The sequence below is a fragment of the Pteropus vampyrus genome, unplaced genomic scaffold (assembly GCF_000151845.1).
Source record: "Pteropus vampyrus isolate Shadow unplaced genomic scaffold, Pvam_2.0 Scaffold82, whole genome shotgun sequence".
Classification (NCBI taxonomy): domain Eukaryota; kingdom Metazoa; phylum Chordata; class Mammalia; order Chiroptera; family Pteropodidae; genus Pteropus; species Pteropus vampyrus.
The window spans coordinates 7,818,672-7,834,948 of record NW_011888863.1 but is presented as its reverse complement, the minus strand read 5'-3'; the positions used below and the strand labels follow the sequence as shown (position 1 = coordinate 7,834,948).

The window sequence follows — 16,277 nt, the reverse complement described above, 5'->3', positions numbered from 1 at the left end:
CCCTGCAGGGTACCTCTTCTGGCTTCTCTTTCCTCTAGGTTTTTGTTTTCACAACTTACAAGTTTTTATACGCTCTCTTGTGCCTCCAAAAAGATTACTTTACTATTTTGTTCAACTTTTCAAGTAACACTTGGTCTGAAACAATTTAATTTGCCATTGACAGAACTAAAAGTTCGTTATGAACACTTTTGAATGAAAATAATTCTCAGATTTAATTTGTAATGTTTCTATTTTCCTATAAAAATCTCAACAAAACAAACTGACTAAAAGTCATAAAAATAAGCACCGAGAATTTAAGAATCTCAGTACTGAAAATGTGTACATAATAATTTCTTACATAATATAATAATTTCCAGAAGGGGAGAAAGTGTGTTTCACGAACTTAAGAAAGGCAATAATAGAATTTAATAATTCTTAAAGGTCCAGGAATTATTAATTTGAAGGATTTCTTAGAAATTGAGCAAAAGTTAGTGTTAAGTATGTAAAATACATTTTTGACTACTTTTTAGTTAATGATGTCAGTCAACAACATTTGTTCATTTGTGCGTAAATCTGTTTTTAAATATCCAAAAGCATCAGAGTTGGATATGAATGCATTTTTCAAGTTTATTTTCAATTGAATTTAGATAGCCACCTAAATAAGATAATCTAATTTAAAATAATTGGGCAATATAATTTGAAATAATTTAATGTAAAATAATTAAAATAATAATCTGCCTATTTTATGTAAAAATATTTTGTCTCACATAAATGAAAAACTAAACATAAATAAAAACAATTTATCTCCTGGATAAATTGAGTTTTTTTCTCTTTATATAGCAAAACATAGCAAGCAGAGACATGGTAAAAGCAGTTCCTTAAAATATGATTATTTTTTAGAGTATAATTTAATATTAAAATGTTTTAACTAAGGTTTTAAAATACTGTAATCTAATTTTAAAAATGGATGGAGTTTAGTCCTTTCTATATCTTATGTGTGGCAATTACATAGACATGACCAAGATGTCCTTTTTTTGATGGTTAATAATTTAGGTTTATTCCTAAAAATAGAAGATCCTAAAAAGTGAAAGAAAGACTTTTATGTGAAATATTCTATCTTAACCAAGATATTAGAATTGAGGGAAGTTGCTTTACTTTTCTCTCTTTCTCTGTCTCTCTTTGTGTGTGTACATACATATCTGCATTTATAGCTACATCTCATTGATCTTTAATAATGTAAGATCTAGATAAAGCCTTCAGACTTTCTACTTGTCTTCTTATAATTAAATGAATTTCAGATCATTGATTTGTTAAAAAAAAAAATGTCTCGGGTAATGAGTTACATGACAGAACTATATCTCTTTCTCTTAGAGAAAAAAGTCCATGGATTCTCTGGTAATATAGTGTTTAACTTCGAAGAGGAATTGAATAAGAATGTGAATCTTCAGTTTTGGGTTTGTGCACGTACATGTGCACATTCACTTCCCCTTGGTATCTTTAATACCAGTTAAATATGTATAGTACTAAATTGAGGTTCTTTTTATTGAACTTATGTTAATTGTCTGCACTACTCAGTTCATCTAGTCTTCTCGTTTAACCTGTGGACACTGTCTTCTGTATATCTTTGGTACTAAGATTTAATTCTAATATAAAAAGCAAATTAAAGATGTGTGCTGGTCCAGATGACTTTCTTCCTTCATCACTTTTACTTCAGTTGAAAAATGAATATGATACTGAGTTGTTGTTCTGGGCCTTCACAATACATTAAACCCTTCTCAACATTTTTCTCAAAACGGAGTTCATCCACTTGGTGCCATAAATAGATGAATGTTCTTTGTAGTACTGGTCCTCTGAAGCGGTTTAACAATTAGTCGATTTAGAAATCAGGAGTATTTCCATTTTATCACTTCTTCAAGATTTGTTCCTACATTAGAAAAATACATATTTATCCAGTTAGCTCCAACGTAAAACAAAGGAAAACTTTCAAAAACTTAATCGTGAATTGTTTTTTATTTTTTGCTTAAAGTTTTACAAGAAACAATGTTTTAGGTTCTAACAAAACTAAGTTTACGTACTTTTTTCAAATGACTGACAACTTTCACACTAGGTAATCAAAAGAACATTTTTTTCCTAATTACGAGATGATGAAACTTAATACTGTATAATTCTGTAAAAGTGCTTGACTGTCCACAATGGATATATTCAATGTGTCAGAGATTATTGTAATTAGTTTAGTGATGCTTCTGACAATCCAGTATTGTAGATATTCAGAAAGAGACTTTTTAGGATACAAGTTGCAGTTCTTTCAAATGTAGCTGTTTCTGGGTATACATCATCATAATTATTATTAATAATTGTCTTTCCTCAAAGTTTTACTCTCTTCTGATCTGCATTATATGTATCTTTTTCCAAGGAATTAGAAAAGCTTTATTTAGTAATATAAGGCATTAGCTAAGACAAATTTTATTTTGAGTCAAAAAGATTAATCACTTGATTGATAGCTAATATATTCCAGCATCTAGGAAAGAATCAACGTATTTCCCATGAGCTGAACTCGTCATAATGTATTGGTGGATTTCTTATTGCCAATTTCTACTTTTCATTATAGAAAAAATTAATACAAGCAATACTTGCATTAATGTAAACTTTTTGTTTAAGCATTGCTTCTATTTATTCTATAATGAAATATAGTCATTGCAAGAAATTAAGAAAACCTAGACATTCATATAAAAACATTAGAAAATAATTTCTACATTCTGCTATGCTATCTTCTATGTTTATATGTATATATAAATATATTTTAATCAAAATTAGTACTATACTATACATTATCCTTGAAATTTTTTTCTCTGAACAAGATATTGCAGATCTGCTTTAGTTAATCATTTATTTAATTTTGTACAGGTGTCAATCAAACAGATATGTATGTCTTGTGCTTTTGTGGAGCTTAACTGTTTAGTGAGGGTAATATAAAACAAACAAATATATAAAAATATAATTCTAAAGTATAAGTTTTATGTAGGAAATAAACAGCTTTTTAGAAGGAGAATAATTTTAGGGTCGAGACCAACTTTAGAGTGGTTATTATACAGAGCCAGAATGCTGACATTTAAGCAGAGGCTTAAAGAATAAAAAAAGTCAGCTATGCAAGATTGGAGTTAAGAGCATTCTAGGAAGAAGAAATAGCATGTGCAAAGGCCATAAGATGGGAAAGGTTTGATGTGTAAAGGGACCTGAATGAAAGCCATCTGGCTGGGGCAAAGAGAAAGAGAGGAATACTGGCCCATGATGAAGTTAAAGAGATAGATGGGGCCAAGTCCCGTAGACCAAAGAAAAGAGATTCCAAGTACTATGGGAAAGCTTTAAAGACTCTTAGAGTGGTGAAATTTCATGACCTTGTTTACATTTTTCAGAAGAATGCTCTGGATGTTATATGGAGGATGAGTTAGAGACTGAACAATAGTAATTATGCAGAGATATGAGTTGGGAGGCCCTTGAGGTAGTCCATGAGAAAGATGAAAAGCTTGCATTGAGCTGATAGGAACTATGGGGAGAAGTAAAGAGCTGTGAGATGTGTTTTGGAGTTGGAATGGACAATCTATGAATTGGTCATGAACAGGATTTGGTAGGTTAAAAAGGAGTTGAGGAGGATGGCTCCCATTTATGGCCTAAGGAATCAAGTGGATGGTGGTATCATTTATTGAAAAGGGGTGGACTTGGTAAGGACCAGGATTGGGGTGGTGGTTGTGGTATAAAATAAATATTTAAAATTTAGATGATAGTTCTGAGGGGCTTGTAAGACAATACTCAGGTGAGTCTGGGCTGATGATACACATTTGGAAATTATCATTGTATAGATGGGATTTAAAGCCAAAGGAGAAGATAAAATAACCTAACAGAAGAGTGAACATAGACAGATGAAGAGGGCTCAGAACTGTGCTCTGACGATGAGAGATTATATGCCTGAGAATCCATGAGGAGAAAAATGGGAGAGTGTGCTATCAAAAAGCCAGATAAGACAGCTTTAGAAAGGAAGGAATGGACAGCTGTGTCAATGCTACTGCTCAAACTAGTGCGAGGAGGGCCAAAAAGTGACCACTGGATTTAGCAGTACAAAGGTTACTGGTGATAGCGTCAAAAGCAATTTCAGGGCTATGTGTCAGAAGGCATATTGTAATAGATGTTCATAATTGATAGGGGATTAGCTAAAATTTTGATGGCTAAATATAATCCTTACTTGAGATAGCAGAGTATACTCGGCCACACATATTGCTGACAAGCCAGTGTTTCCTAAGAAATAGATTTTTAATGGATTTTTAATGGCTCATAGGCCCTTGGGAATTGCCGATTTGCAATTCAGTGGAGTTTGCCCAGGGGAATTTTCACTCTGTCTTCTCCCCTCTGAGTGTGAGTATGGGCTAAAATCCACAATAAGGATTTGGATACTGGGGAATATGAATACTAGCTGAGTTTCTCTTTGAGAGTATTATGCATTTGCCAATTTGATGTTCTCTGCTCTGGTCTGGGTATCATTTTATCTTTAGGCAGTAAAAAGTCTGGAAAGGCTAAGGCTCTCTCTGGTTCAGACTTGTACTCCTTGACCTCTGCGCTGCTCTTTTGGGGTGCGTGGACATTGCCAGCCTGTGGTTATTAGGTACATGCTCTTGTTTCCATTCTCTTAAAATTGGAAACTGTGGATAAGCTCATTGTTGAATCTATCCAGAGCCTAACATGTACTATGCTAAAATAGATGAGAGTTCTAGAAAGAACGTAGCTTTTGTAGCCAGTGACTGAGGTTGGGATCCTCTGCCTCAATTTTCTCATCTATAAAATGAGACAAATAAAGCCAACTTTTGAGGGTTATGGTAAAGATTTAATGTAATGGGTGAAAAGAGAACCAAGTAGGTGCTCAAAAAATGATAGCTGAAAAAATGATGGCTATAATGATAACTGTTCAAAGTAAATGTTTAGTATTTCGGAAATGTTGAACTAGTTACCTGGGTTATGATTTGTCTGTATGATATTGGTCCATGATTATAAAATATTGTCCAGTACATAAGCCTCTGCAAACTTGTTCATTTATGGATAATTAACAATAGCCATAGTAAGTCCTTTGTCATCAATATCCTGTACCATAGTTTTATTATCAAAATCTATGTAAGCTCATGACCTTCACTTTCAGTGGATGAGTACATTTCTTTTATTCCTATTAAAAGGATAGATTTTCATTGAACTTTAATAAAAGTTGGTTCTCTGATAAGACAGCATGGTAATGCTGTTCAGAACCAAAAGTTAACTTTCCTTATTAGAATTCCATGGCAGTAGGAGGGGAAAAATGTAAGCCTGATACAAAAATGGAGAAGTTTATATTTCTGCTTTATCTTAGGAGACAATACCTAATGGCCTCCCTTCACATTGAAAAGAAGGACTAGATGTGAAGTTTTATTTCTTGGTTTCCATTTCTCTTATGGTGGAGAAACTTTTTTTTTCTGTGCAAAAGTGCAATTCACTAGCTTAAAACCTTGTAAGAATCATAGGTCCCATTTTGGCTGCTCAGATACCACAAGAATTAAAACGAAATAAAACAAAAAAGAAATGATTGACGTGTGTTAATAGATTATCTTTCCAAAATGCGGCTAATTAGTTTTGTGCAGAGGACTGCTTGTTTATGGATACTTTGACCCCTCCAACTGTAAGAATATGTGTTCCTTGGCCTAGTTAGGCAAAACATATGTGATAAATTTAAATTTAAGGTAGAAATAACTTCTTTTGATTAAAAAAGGATTTGACTTTTAAGTGGGAGAAGAGGGGAGAGTGTTATAGCTTGTTGTATGAAATTTCAGGAGCTGCTTTTCTAGTAATTTGAATGAACTCAGCGTCCATTTTCTGATTTTCCCGAGTAAATAAGAGTAAATGATTTGCTCTCTAAAAAATTTATTTTATCATCACTTGAATATTTATTGCCTATATTTTCAAGGAACTATGTTAATACTAAGTACTATACTGTAATAAGTAACTGAGGAAGGCTTGATTTTAAACTCTCTCTCTTTATCAACAGTTTGGAAGGACTGAAGTAATTGATAATACGTTAAATCCGGATTTTGTAAGAAAATTTATTCTGGACTACTTTTTTGAAGAAAGAGAGAATCTTCGTTTTGACTTGTAAGTTCTTCTAAAACTTTTTTATTTTATTTTTTTAACCTTCTCAAAGTTTATTTTATTTTTACTTGTTGAAAGGAGTTTGCACGTAGCTTTTTATTTTTTTAATTAAAAAATGTTTTCAATATTATTTTATATTAATTTCAGGTGTACAGCATAGTTGTTAGACATTTATATAATTTATGAAGTACCCCAGTAAGTCTAGTACCCACCTGGTACCATACATAGTTATTACGATATTATTAACTATATTCCCTATCCTGTACTTTACATCTCTAGAATTATTTTGTAACTACCAATTGTACTTCTTCCCTTCACCTTTTTCTCCCGGCCTTCCCCCAACCTAAATCTGGCAACAATTACTTTGTTCTCTGCATCTGTGAATCTGTTTCTGTTTTGTTTGTTCATTTATATTGTTCTTTATTCCACATATAGGTGAGATCATGTGGTATTTGTCTTTCTCTGACTTATTTCACTTAGCACAATACCCTCTAGGTTCATCCATGTTGTGGCAAATTGTAACATTTCATTATTTTTTGATGGCCAAGTTATATTCCATTGTATATATATATATGTACTGCTTCTTCTTTATCTAATTGTCTATTGATGGGCACTTATGTTACTTCCATATCTTGGTTATTGTAAATAATGCTACAATGAACGTAAGGGTGCATATATTTTTTTAAATTAGTGTTTTGGATTTCTTTGGACAAATACTCAGAAGTAGAATTGTTGAGTCATAAGATAGTTCTCTTTTTAATTTTTTTGAGGAACCTCCATATCGTTTTCCATAGTGGCTGTACCAGTTTTCAATCCCACCAACCGTGCATGAGGAGGGTTTCCTTTTCTCCACATCCTCGCCAACACTTGTTTTTTGATTTATTGATGATGGCCATTTCGACAAGTGTGAGGTGATATCTCATTATGGTTTTAATTTGTATTTCTCTGATCATTGGTGATCTTGAACTTCTTTTCATATGTCGAATGACCATCTATATGTCCTCTTGAGAGAAATGTCTATTCAGGTCCTCTGCCCATTTTTTAATTGGACTTTTTTGGGGGGGCGGGTATTAAGTTGTATTAGTTCTTTATAAATTTTGGATATTAACCCCTTATCAGATGTATCATTGGTGAATATCTTCTCTCAATTGTCTTTTTGTTTGTTGGTGGTTTCCTTTGCTGTGCAGAAACTTTTTAGGTCGATGTAGTCTCATTTATTTATTTTTTATTTTGTTTCTTTTGCCTGAGGAGATACATCCAAAAAATATTACTGGGAGTTTATTGCCTATGTTTTCCTCTAGGAATTTTATGATTTTGGGTCTTATATTTAAGTCCTTAATACATTTTGAGTTTATTCTTGTATATGATATAAGAAAATGGTCAATTTCACTTTTTTTTTTTGCATGTAGCTGTCCATTTTCCTCAACATCATTTATTGAATAGACTGAAATAGTCCTTTAATATATTTACCCCATTGCATATCCTTGTCTCCTTTGTCATAGATTAATTGACCATATAGAAGTGGGTTTATTTCTGGGTTCTCTGTTCTGTTACATTGATCTATGTGTCCATTTTTATGCCAGTACCATGCTGTTTTGATTACTGTAACATTGTAGTATAGTTTGATATCAGGTAACATGATACCTTCAACTTTGTTCTTATTTCTCAAGATTGCTTTGGCTATTTGGGGTCTTTTGCGGTTCCATATAAATTTTAGGTGAAACTTGAATTTAAAAAAATTAATTTTTAAAGGCAATTTTTATAACATAAGACTGAGTCCTATGATTGCACTGAATACTATATTATATTGGCAGGAAACCAGATAAATTCTGTTTAGAGGCTTCCCTGAGCATTGTCGCCAGCACTGCTTTGAATTCTATAGGTTTTTGGCTATGTTTAATGAAAAAAATAAGTGAAAAATTTAACTATGTAGAAATGCTGGGCAGTACATATGAACATTCTTTCAACCATTCTGTGCCTCAGTGGGTTTTTTACAAGTTCTGCACATACTCCAGGGTGATCTCATCTACTCCACGGTGGACGTCTCACAGATTAAGTTTCTCTCAGCTGCTTCTTTGTATATAGTACATGGATCTCTGCTAACAATGGTTTCTTTTTATCACTTCATGGCCTTATATTTCCAAGACCCAGAATGCTAGAGCCAGAATTTTTTATGTTTTTAATATTCTTGTTATTTTGCTGCTGAATCAGGCATATTAAAATATTGTCATTAAGATCGACTCCCTGTTTACAGAGAATCTGGAGTCAGTCTGTTTATATTATTATTGAGTTTTTGTTCCACAGAAGTAAACTGTGGTGGTTGTTGAAGTGTTTGGATATTGTTAAAAGGAAATCTATTGAAATGGAAAAGTATAACACATTATAGTATGTCCTTTAATATATTAAAACAGAGTTTATGAACATCACAAGTATTTAAAAGATAAGTCTTATTTTAATAGCTGAAAACAACAAAGTATACTATGTCATGATTTATAAAGATTTTTAAAATTTTATTTGAAAAATTCATAATATGCCTCCTAATGTAAAAAAAAAGGCCTCTACTGTTAGTAATCTTTCTCATTTTTCTCTAAAATTTGTGCACTAAAATAACCTGCAGTACTTCTTTAAAAAAAGAGAATTTTATACTAGCCCCTTTCCTTCAAGAGTTGTAGAAGTTCTGAGTATTCAGTGTTATTATCAAATAAAAATTCTTATGCCCCATTTTGTTTTTATTTTCTTGAAACCCATTTCGAAGTAATAAAAATGAGTCTCATGAGAAAAAAAAGCTGGTAGTGGAATGTATTGATTTCCTGACCATGTGTGTCCTGGAAATTGTACATAGTGTTTTTATTTAAAAATAGATATATAAATCATGTAGAATGTGGTTTCATTGTCCCATTGTTCAGGGCCTTTATAGTAATTTTTTAAATGAATTTTCCTTTTATCTTAGACCAGTGTGGTACCCCCTTAATTTTTTACCTCTAGTTTCAGACTTTATCCTAAAACCAGCCACTATTTCATGAGTCTTTGTTCTCTCTTTATTTCTTCTTTCACATTTATCTGTATTGTTTTCTTTCATTTAAAAGCAATAAATATTTATTATAAACTTTAAATAATATAGGCATTTAAAAAGTGAAAGTTTGCTATTATCCCAATACCAAAAAAAAAAAAGTCTGTCTTTGTCACTATACATATCTTATTCATTTTAATGTCTGTATAATTTCCATTGTTTGAAAAACTACAATTTATTTAACCAAACATTTACTGATGGACAGTTTGGTTGCTCCTCTTCTTACTTATTACATGTAATTTTGCAGTGAGTATCCCTGTATGCGATTTTTTTTTTTTTTTTTTTTTTGCACATTTAGAAGATAAATTAGAGTCAAATTTTAGGGTGAAAAGATATGGACATGAATACTCACTGCTTGGTTCTAATTTTTGAGGCCAGTTTAGTGTCCTATAAGCTTTCTTAGTTCTTTGAACTCCTTGCCTATGTTTTAGCACCACTTCTGTTTTGTTTTGGTTGCTGTCTGCCAACAGGCCCCTGTCACTAACATGAGCAGCTGTTGCCAGATGACTGTACTCACACACTTTCCCACACTGTTGTCTCGTTTTGACCTTCCTTGTGCTAGCCTCTTCAATCTGTGTCCTGCTTATTATTCATCACTTGATATTTATAACTGTGGCTGTTCTAGAATTGTACAAGTAGAATGAAAAGAGAGGAAATAGTGCTCTCAAAAGGATGATAGTAAGCAAATATTAGTCAGTAGAACATTGAGCAAAATTTAAGAGCTGGGCTAGTCATTCTGGAGAGGTGAAGGTAAAGAAAAATTTCCCTGTATACAGAGGCTAGTGACCATGTGCTCATTAATACTGAAGGCGAGACTATGGAAGCTAATGGATTTTAAGGAGTGTCCAGTTCAAGAAATGTAATTCCATTAAAGTTGGTGCTGTTTAGTCATTTAAATATTATGTCTGTTATGCCAAATAGCATTTTAAGAATCACTTTAACAAATTAGTGAGTCCAAAGGAGAATATATTAGGTTAGGAAGACACCTGATACTTATATCATGTTTGTCAAGCTTACTAAGTATGCTTAGCATGGACAAGGAAAGACTTAAAAATAGGAAGGAAGTTAGGGCATTGATAGAACTTAATGTACTTTTCTGTAGTTGATGATAATGATATTTCTTAACTTTACTGTATGTGTGTCAGGGAATTATAAAAGAAAGACTTCAATACACTTACTGGTAGAAATATGGAAGGAGGAAATGATTAGATGGTTTAAAATGTTTGTTACTAATATCTTTCAATTATTTATAAATTAAATGAAATAATTACAGAAGTTTATGAAGTTTGCAGTTAGTATATGTTTTATAAGCACATTCAAAACGAGCTGATTTACAATATTAATACTATTGCTCTTAATCATTGTTTATAATAGACTCATTCACATATGTAACCATATTTAATCCACCAGACAAATTTCTGAGGTGGAATTATCTAATTTTTATAAATGAGAAAACCAAGGCCCAGAAAATTTAAAATGTTCAAGGGATCTGTGCATTCCAACACTGAGTCAAATTTTGCCTATAATATTTTATAATTAAATGGTACAAAACCTGAATTTCTAAAATTTTATGAAGATTAAAAATAATGCCTAAACTGGATATTTTTATTTTTGCCTTGGTTATCTAATACCAAGTATATGTTTGACGTATTCCACTGCACATTGAAAATAATAACATATTAAAACATATTTAATCTAAGTAAATAAAAGTATCTAGGAAATTATTATGTTTGATTGGAATGGGAGCATCTTGTATTATTTTATTTTCTCTGAGTGTGACAAGAAGAAATAAAGTAACAGATTAGTTTAGGTACATTGATATATTTTATCCTCTTCACTTATTTTTTTTTTTAAATCTAGTAATTTTCACAGATATTGTATAATGTTCAAAATGTGAAAGCATATTGCAAAACTGAATTAAGTAAGTATCACTTTACCTTTGGAGTGTATTTGGTTAATTTCAGGAATATGATTCAAATAACATTATTTCAATTTTATATGAGCTCTAAAAAATTCAAACAATTAGAGCCAGAGGAAGGGATGCCGAGAGATTATGAAGAAAAGCTATAAGCATGTTCTCTTAGTTCATGTAATAGTTTTAATATCACTTTAATTAATTCCTTTTGATTTCCCATTTATTAGAATATCTCTCATAACACTTTTAACCTGTGAGAGAAGGCTTTTTTTCTTTTTACATTATGATTTTTCTAGCATATCTATTTAAATAAGTGTGGAAAACAGTGTAATTGTTCATTAGTTATGTGTATGTAGTTATCTATTATGCTTAACTATGATTGTTCTTAAAATTTTGTCTTAGAAATGTGTTATTCTTAGGAAGAATGTGCATTGTAGAAATTTGGAAAATTAAAAAAGGATAAAGTAGACCATAAAATTACCTTTAAGTCCAACCAGCATCACCCAGGGAACTACCACAAATCCTCCAAAATATTTACATATCCCCTTGGGGAATAGCAGTACTGAAGAATATGGTAGTCTAAATTGGCCAACAGATAGATATAAATGGTTTTCAGAATTGTTTGTTATTTAGGTAATCTGTCCATTGATTTTACAAAGTTCTAAAAAACAATAAAAAAAAGTAGCTTTGAAAGTGTGCGATCTAAACAATTATTATGGAAAGTTTGAGAAATGACTTTCAAGAGCTTTTTTTAAATTTACCTTTCAATGCTGATAGAAAATTGTAATAACAGAGAGAGAGAGAGAGAGAGAGAGAGAGAAGGTGAGAGAGAAAATAAATATGAATGAATATGTATTCCTAGCACCACTGGCCCAAATTCCTGTAACTTCTGATTAATCCACAGTAATTATTATTGTAACTGTGATATACTTGAGATATATTTTTAAAATTAGTTTATCAACTGTGAATTTTAAAATTCTGCCATTTTGATCTAATTTATTACTTATTCATTCAAGAGACATAGTTGCTATCATCATGAGATATATATATGTGATATATATATATATATATATATATCTCACAGATAAAGTCATAAACTTTGGCATTTATTTTGTTATAATTATCACACTAAAAATAAATCACTGTTGTCACTGTTGAAAACTATATTATTGGCAGCACAGCTGTACAAAAATGTCTTTGAGCAAGAAGTGTGGGTAGCCATATCACTACATAGTATATGCTGGAATTAGGAAAAATGAGATATAACTCTTTTCACTCTTGTTTTTCCATTTAGATCAGAACACCAACAAGGGAGTTATATGTATATACCTGGGTTTGACTTACCTAGCAAATTATTTTTTTATTGGTGAATAAAATAGTGATAATTACAGAATGTTATTATCTATTTTTGAAGGATATCAACACTTTGGGGGAAAATAAGTTGTTTTATTTCTTCCAATAATTGTCTCAACTCTAATCCCAGTTTTCCATATTGGTTAAAATCTCCCTTAACAATGCCATGATCTAATTTCATGACTTTTCAGTCACTTTTGTTTATTGGAACCATCTCATTTTGTTAATCATTATGTACTCTTCACTTTAAAACTTTAATCTCAAACTTAATTCACTTCCTCTCCCGTCAGTTGGAGCTATTGTCTCAGCTATTTGCAGGAGAGAAGGGAGATGGAAGAGCAGAAAGGTAGGAAAGTTGGAAGGCAGAGATGTGGGTCTCTTACCTCCTGAAAAATCTAGTCTTTAAAGGGTACTGGCCTCAAGGGACCTAAGCAAGCACTCGGCATGCCTTCCTCATTATGAAGGAAGGACATTGTTCTAAAAAAGACATTGTTCCTTGTACCTCAGCTCTCTGAAGGCACTTTCTAAGACTGTTACCTGACATGCTCTTCATTTACAGAATAAGGGTCTACCTACAGGCAGGTTCTATAGCTGACTGGGGAATCAGATGCTGTCCGCCCCTTCTCACAAACACCCTAAATTTTCGGGCTCCCTTTCATGTGGCTTTGGAGAGTGGAAAGAACCTCCTCTTGCCCTCCCAAAACGTAGGGAATAACCTGTTACTTTACGAGTAAGCTTTGTGGAGAGGGTCTGACCCTAATGCGAGGATTCATCAGCTCATTGGCAGCTCTGAGCTAAGCATGGGGATACTTAGCATCTTTTATTTTCAACTTTGTACCTTAGTTGGAATTCGAGAACACAGGAATAATTCCAGTCAACATCTGTACTGTGAAATAGGAAACATAACCCTTAGGATCCACCCAAATCAGTTACTACCAATTTAGTACTCTAAAAAAAAAAGATTTCAATAGTAGGATGAAGTTGTTTACAAAATTTCCCTTAGTAAATTTAAGCACAGTGGGATACACTCTCCTGGGAGTAAACTGCTGAGCTTCCTGCTTTGCCATGTATTGTCTCTTCCTTGAGCATATGGCACTCATAAACACACACACACACACACACACGCACGCACGCACTCACACACACACACGCACACACTCACACACGCACTATAACCATTTAGGGTGCAGTGTTTACGTTCCGACCTGTGAGGGTAAAGACCAGGGTAAGTCTTGATACTTTTAGAAAAGTTAGAAGGAAAATTCCACTAAAAGAAAAATCATGGTTATTTTGAATGCATATCATAATTCAACATATTATCTAAAGCCTTCAGGTGTATGCTGTAAATTACCTATTTTTGAGATAATAGCATTTAAAGGCCATTGTTAAAGACAATGAAGGAGGATTGTATTTGAAGGTAAATCTTCATGATGAAAATATAAACTTTTCTTTCTGCTTCTTTTTACTGAACATACCATGTTGTTTTTCTCTAGTGCATACTAAACCCTTTATAGAAAACAGTTTCCGGGACTGATTCTTGGGAAGGAACCAGAACAGTTATGTTTCAACTTTGATATTGCTACAGTTGTTAATTTCAATCTTATCCTTAAAGAAATTGTCTTGAATAACATCTGTAGGTCTTCAGTAGATGTTGATAATTTGCTGATTTAAAATTCTGGGTTATAGCTGTTGAGAGTGATCAGCATGCCTTGATATGAAACAGAGTAATTTGTAATTCTTCTGAGGCAGGTATTTGCAGCGATAATTTTAAAGCCAATCTTTGGTAAACATTCTTTGTAGGGAATAAGTGCACCTCTGCCCAGGATCACTACACTCAGAGAACTCTGATTCTTGGCCTTTTATTGATTGAGATGCTTTGTTTCTTTGTGAAAACATTTTTGTTATCTGAGAGGGAAGGCTTTAATTAACCTTACAAAAAGGCAGTTAATTTTTGATAGGAAGCTATGCACAAAGAATGTGAAAGGAATATGATTTGGGAGAAAGACTGGAACCCGTACAAGTATTTTCTATTCAAGAATTCAGCAAACTGAGGTTGATTTGACTGTTAGTGATCTTTCCATTTCTACGAATTCTTTAAAATGAGGGGTTTCTAAAGTGATAGTGATGTTTTCCTAGAATCTCTCCAAGAAATCATTTTTGGTACCAACTGGTTTAGAACAGGACATGCAATAGTCCTAAGTAAATACATTTTCCTTTCTGTAACATACAGGGTTTCCCCAGGTCCTGTGACTGGGAAAAGTAATGTCTTGTTAGCTGAATTCAAATTTAACAACAGCATTTAAGATATTAAGTAAAAATTCAAATGTACACAAATGACAGCTTGTTACCAGCTCCTGCTTATTTTTGAATGGTGTCCAGAGAAGAAGAATTTCAGGTTTTAGGGAATTTTGAACAGTATTAGAATACTATTGATTCACGGGAAAGAGAAACTTTAAACTCTTTTTATCAAACAGCAGAACTGATGACTGAAACTTAGGACTTCTACTTAGGTTGTGAAATAAAACTACCCCTCAGGTATTATGAATTCTGCCATTAGCATATAGACCATAGCATATGAGAAACTTCTAAATTTGCTAAGTTTTTCTCCCCATTGGCATAATTTTGATTCAATTTTATATTATTTATTTTTTTTGAAATACTGATATTTTTATCTAGCTGTATTTTGTGGAAATAATTTGAGTTTTATATTTTAATCTTTTAGGTATGATGTTGATTCAAAGAGCCCCAACTTGTCCAAACATGTAAGTTAATATTTTTATGTTTTTTGTGATGATTACATAAGTTACAATATAGTGATTTATAATTGATATTTATGTTGATTTATTATTAAAATTACATGTCCATAACTTTCATAATTGTCATAGAAAATAAGTAATATTTTAAAAGGACCCTTGAGTAACACTTGGAGGAGCTTAATAAAAGAAAGATATCTTCTTATCCTGGGTTAGTCTTTCTCTCCTTTTTACTTTCTTTCTTTCATTTTAATTTTTAAAGAAATCATCTCAGTTCCCTGTAATGTTCGAAGTTGGATCCAAGTTGGATCCATAACAATGAAATAGTGAACCTGTGTCTTTCTGGGAGGTGTCACATCTGAGAGAATGGGAAGTGCAGGCAGAGTGACTTGCTATTCTGCTGTCCTTGCAGTTCATTTCTTCAACCATATTTTTCTAAGTACCTTCTCCAGGCCCCATGCCAGTTTCTTAGGGTACAGAATAAGTAAGATAGGCATAGCATCTGTCCTCTGTCTCTTCTGTTCTTTTTGAGTCCTGATCTATCCATTCTTCTTTTGTTAAGAGCTCTATTCACCAGGCAACAACCATTACCTGGGGAGTTTGTAGATTCAGGAGCATCAGTGGCTGTCAGAGCTACGCAGATAAAGAGGTGGAGGTGGGAAGGAAGGGACTGGAGTGAGGTTGTCTGGCCAAGTACTGGTGCTCCCAATCAGCTTGGTTATTGACTTGTGGGATTGGAATTAGGCCAGACCTAGTAGGAAGGGCTCAATGGGAGTGAAAAGAGCATTCGGAAAGGGGCTTAACTAGGTGCCAAGTGAAATCTGAGTACATAAGGTGGAGAATTGGCAGCTGTGCCCGGGTTGAGAGGCCAGCTAGACTAATGACATGCCCAGAGGCTTAGGAGGGTGAGACTTTCCACTTTTGCACTGTTGTAGGTTACTAACTAGAATATAATATATATGTAATTGTATGTCATCATATATGATATATGGTTATATATAATTGCATATGACATATGCTTATACATATATATATTTTCCAGTATAGT

General features: G+C 32.7%; 1 protein-coding gene across 1 annotated transcript in view; it reads left to right on the top strand.

Annotated features, from left to right (window-relative positions):
• CPNE8 (copine 8) overlaps positions 1-16,277 on the top strand; it is a 174,822-nt gene that overhangs the window by 33,699 nt on the left and 124,846 nt on the right. Inside the window, exons 4-5 of the mRNA XM_011363179.2 lie at positions 6,038-6,141; positions 15,199-15,238. Coding sequence (XP_011361481.1) covers positions 6,038-6,141; positions 15,199-15,238 — 144 coding nt within the window. The remainder of the gene's footprint in view (positions 1-6,037; positions 6,142-15,198; positions 15,239-16,277) is intronic.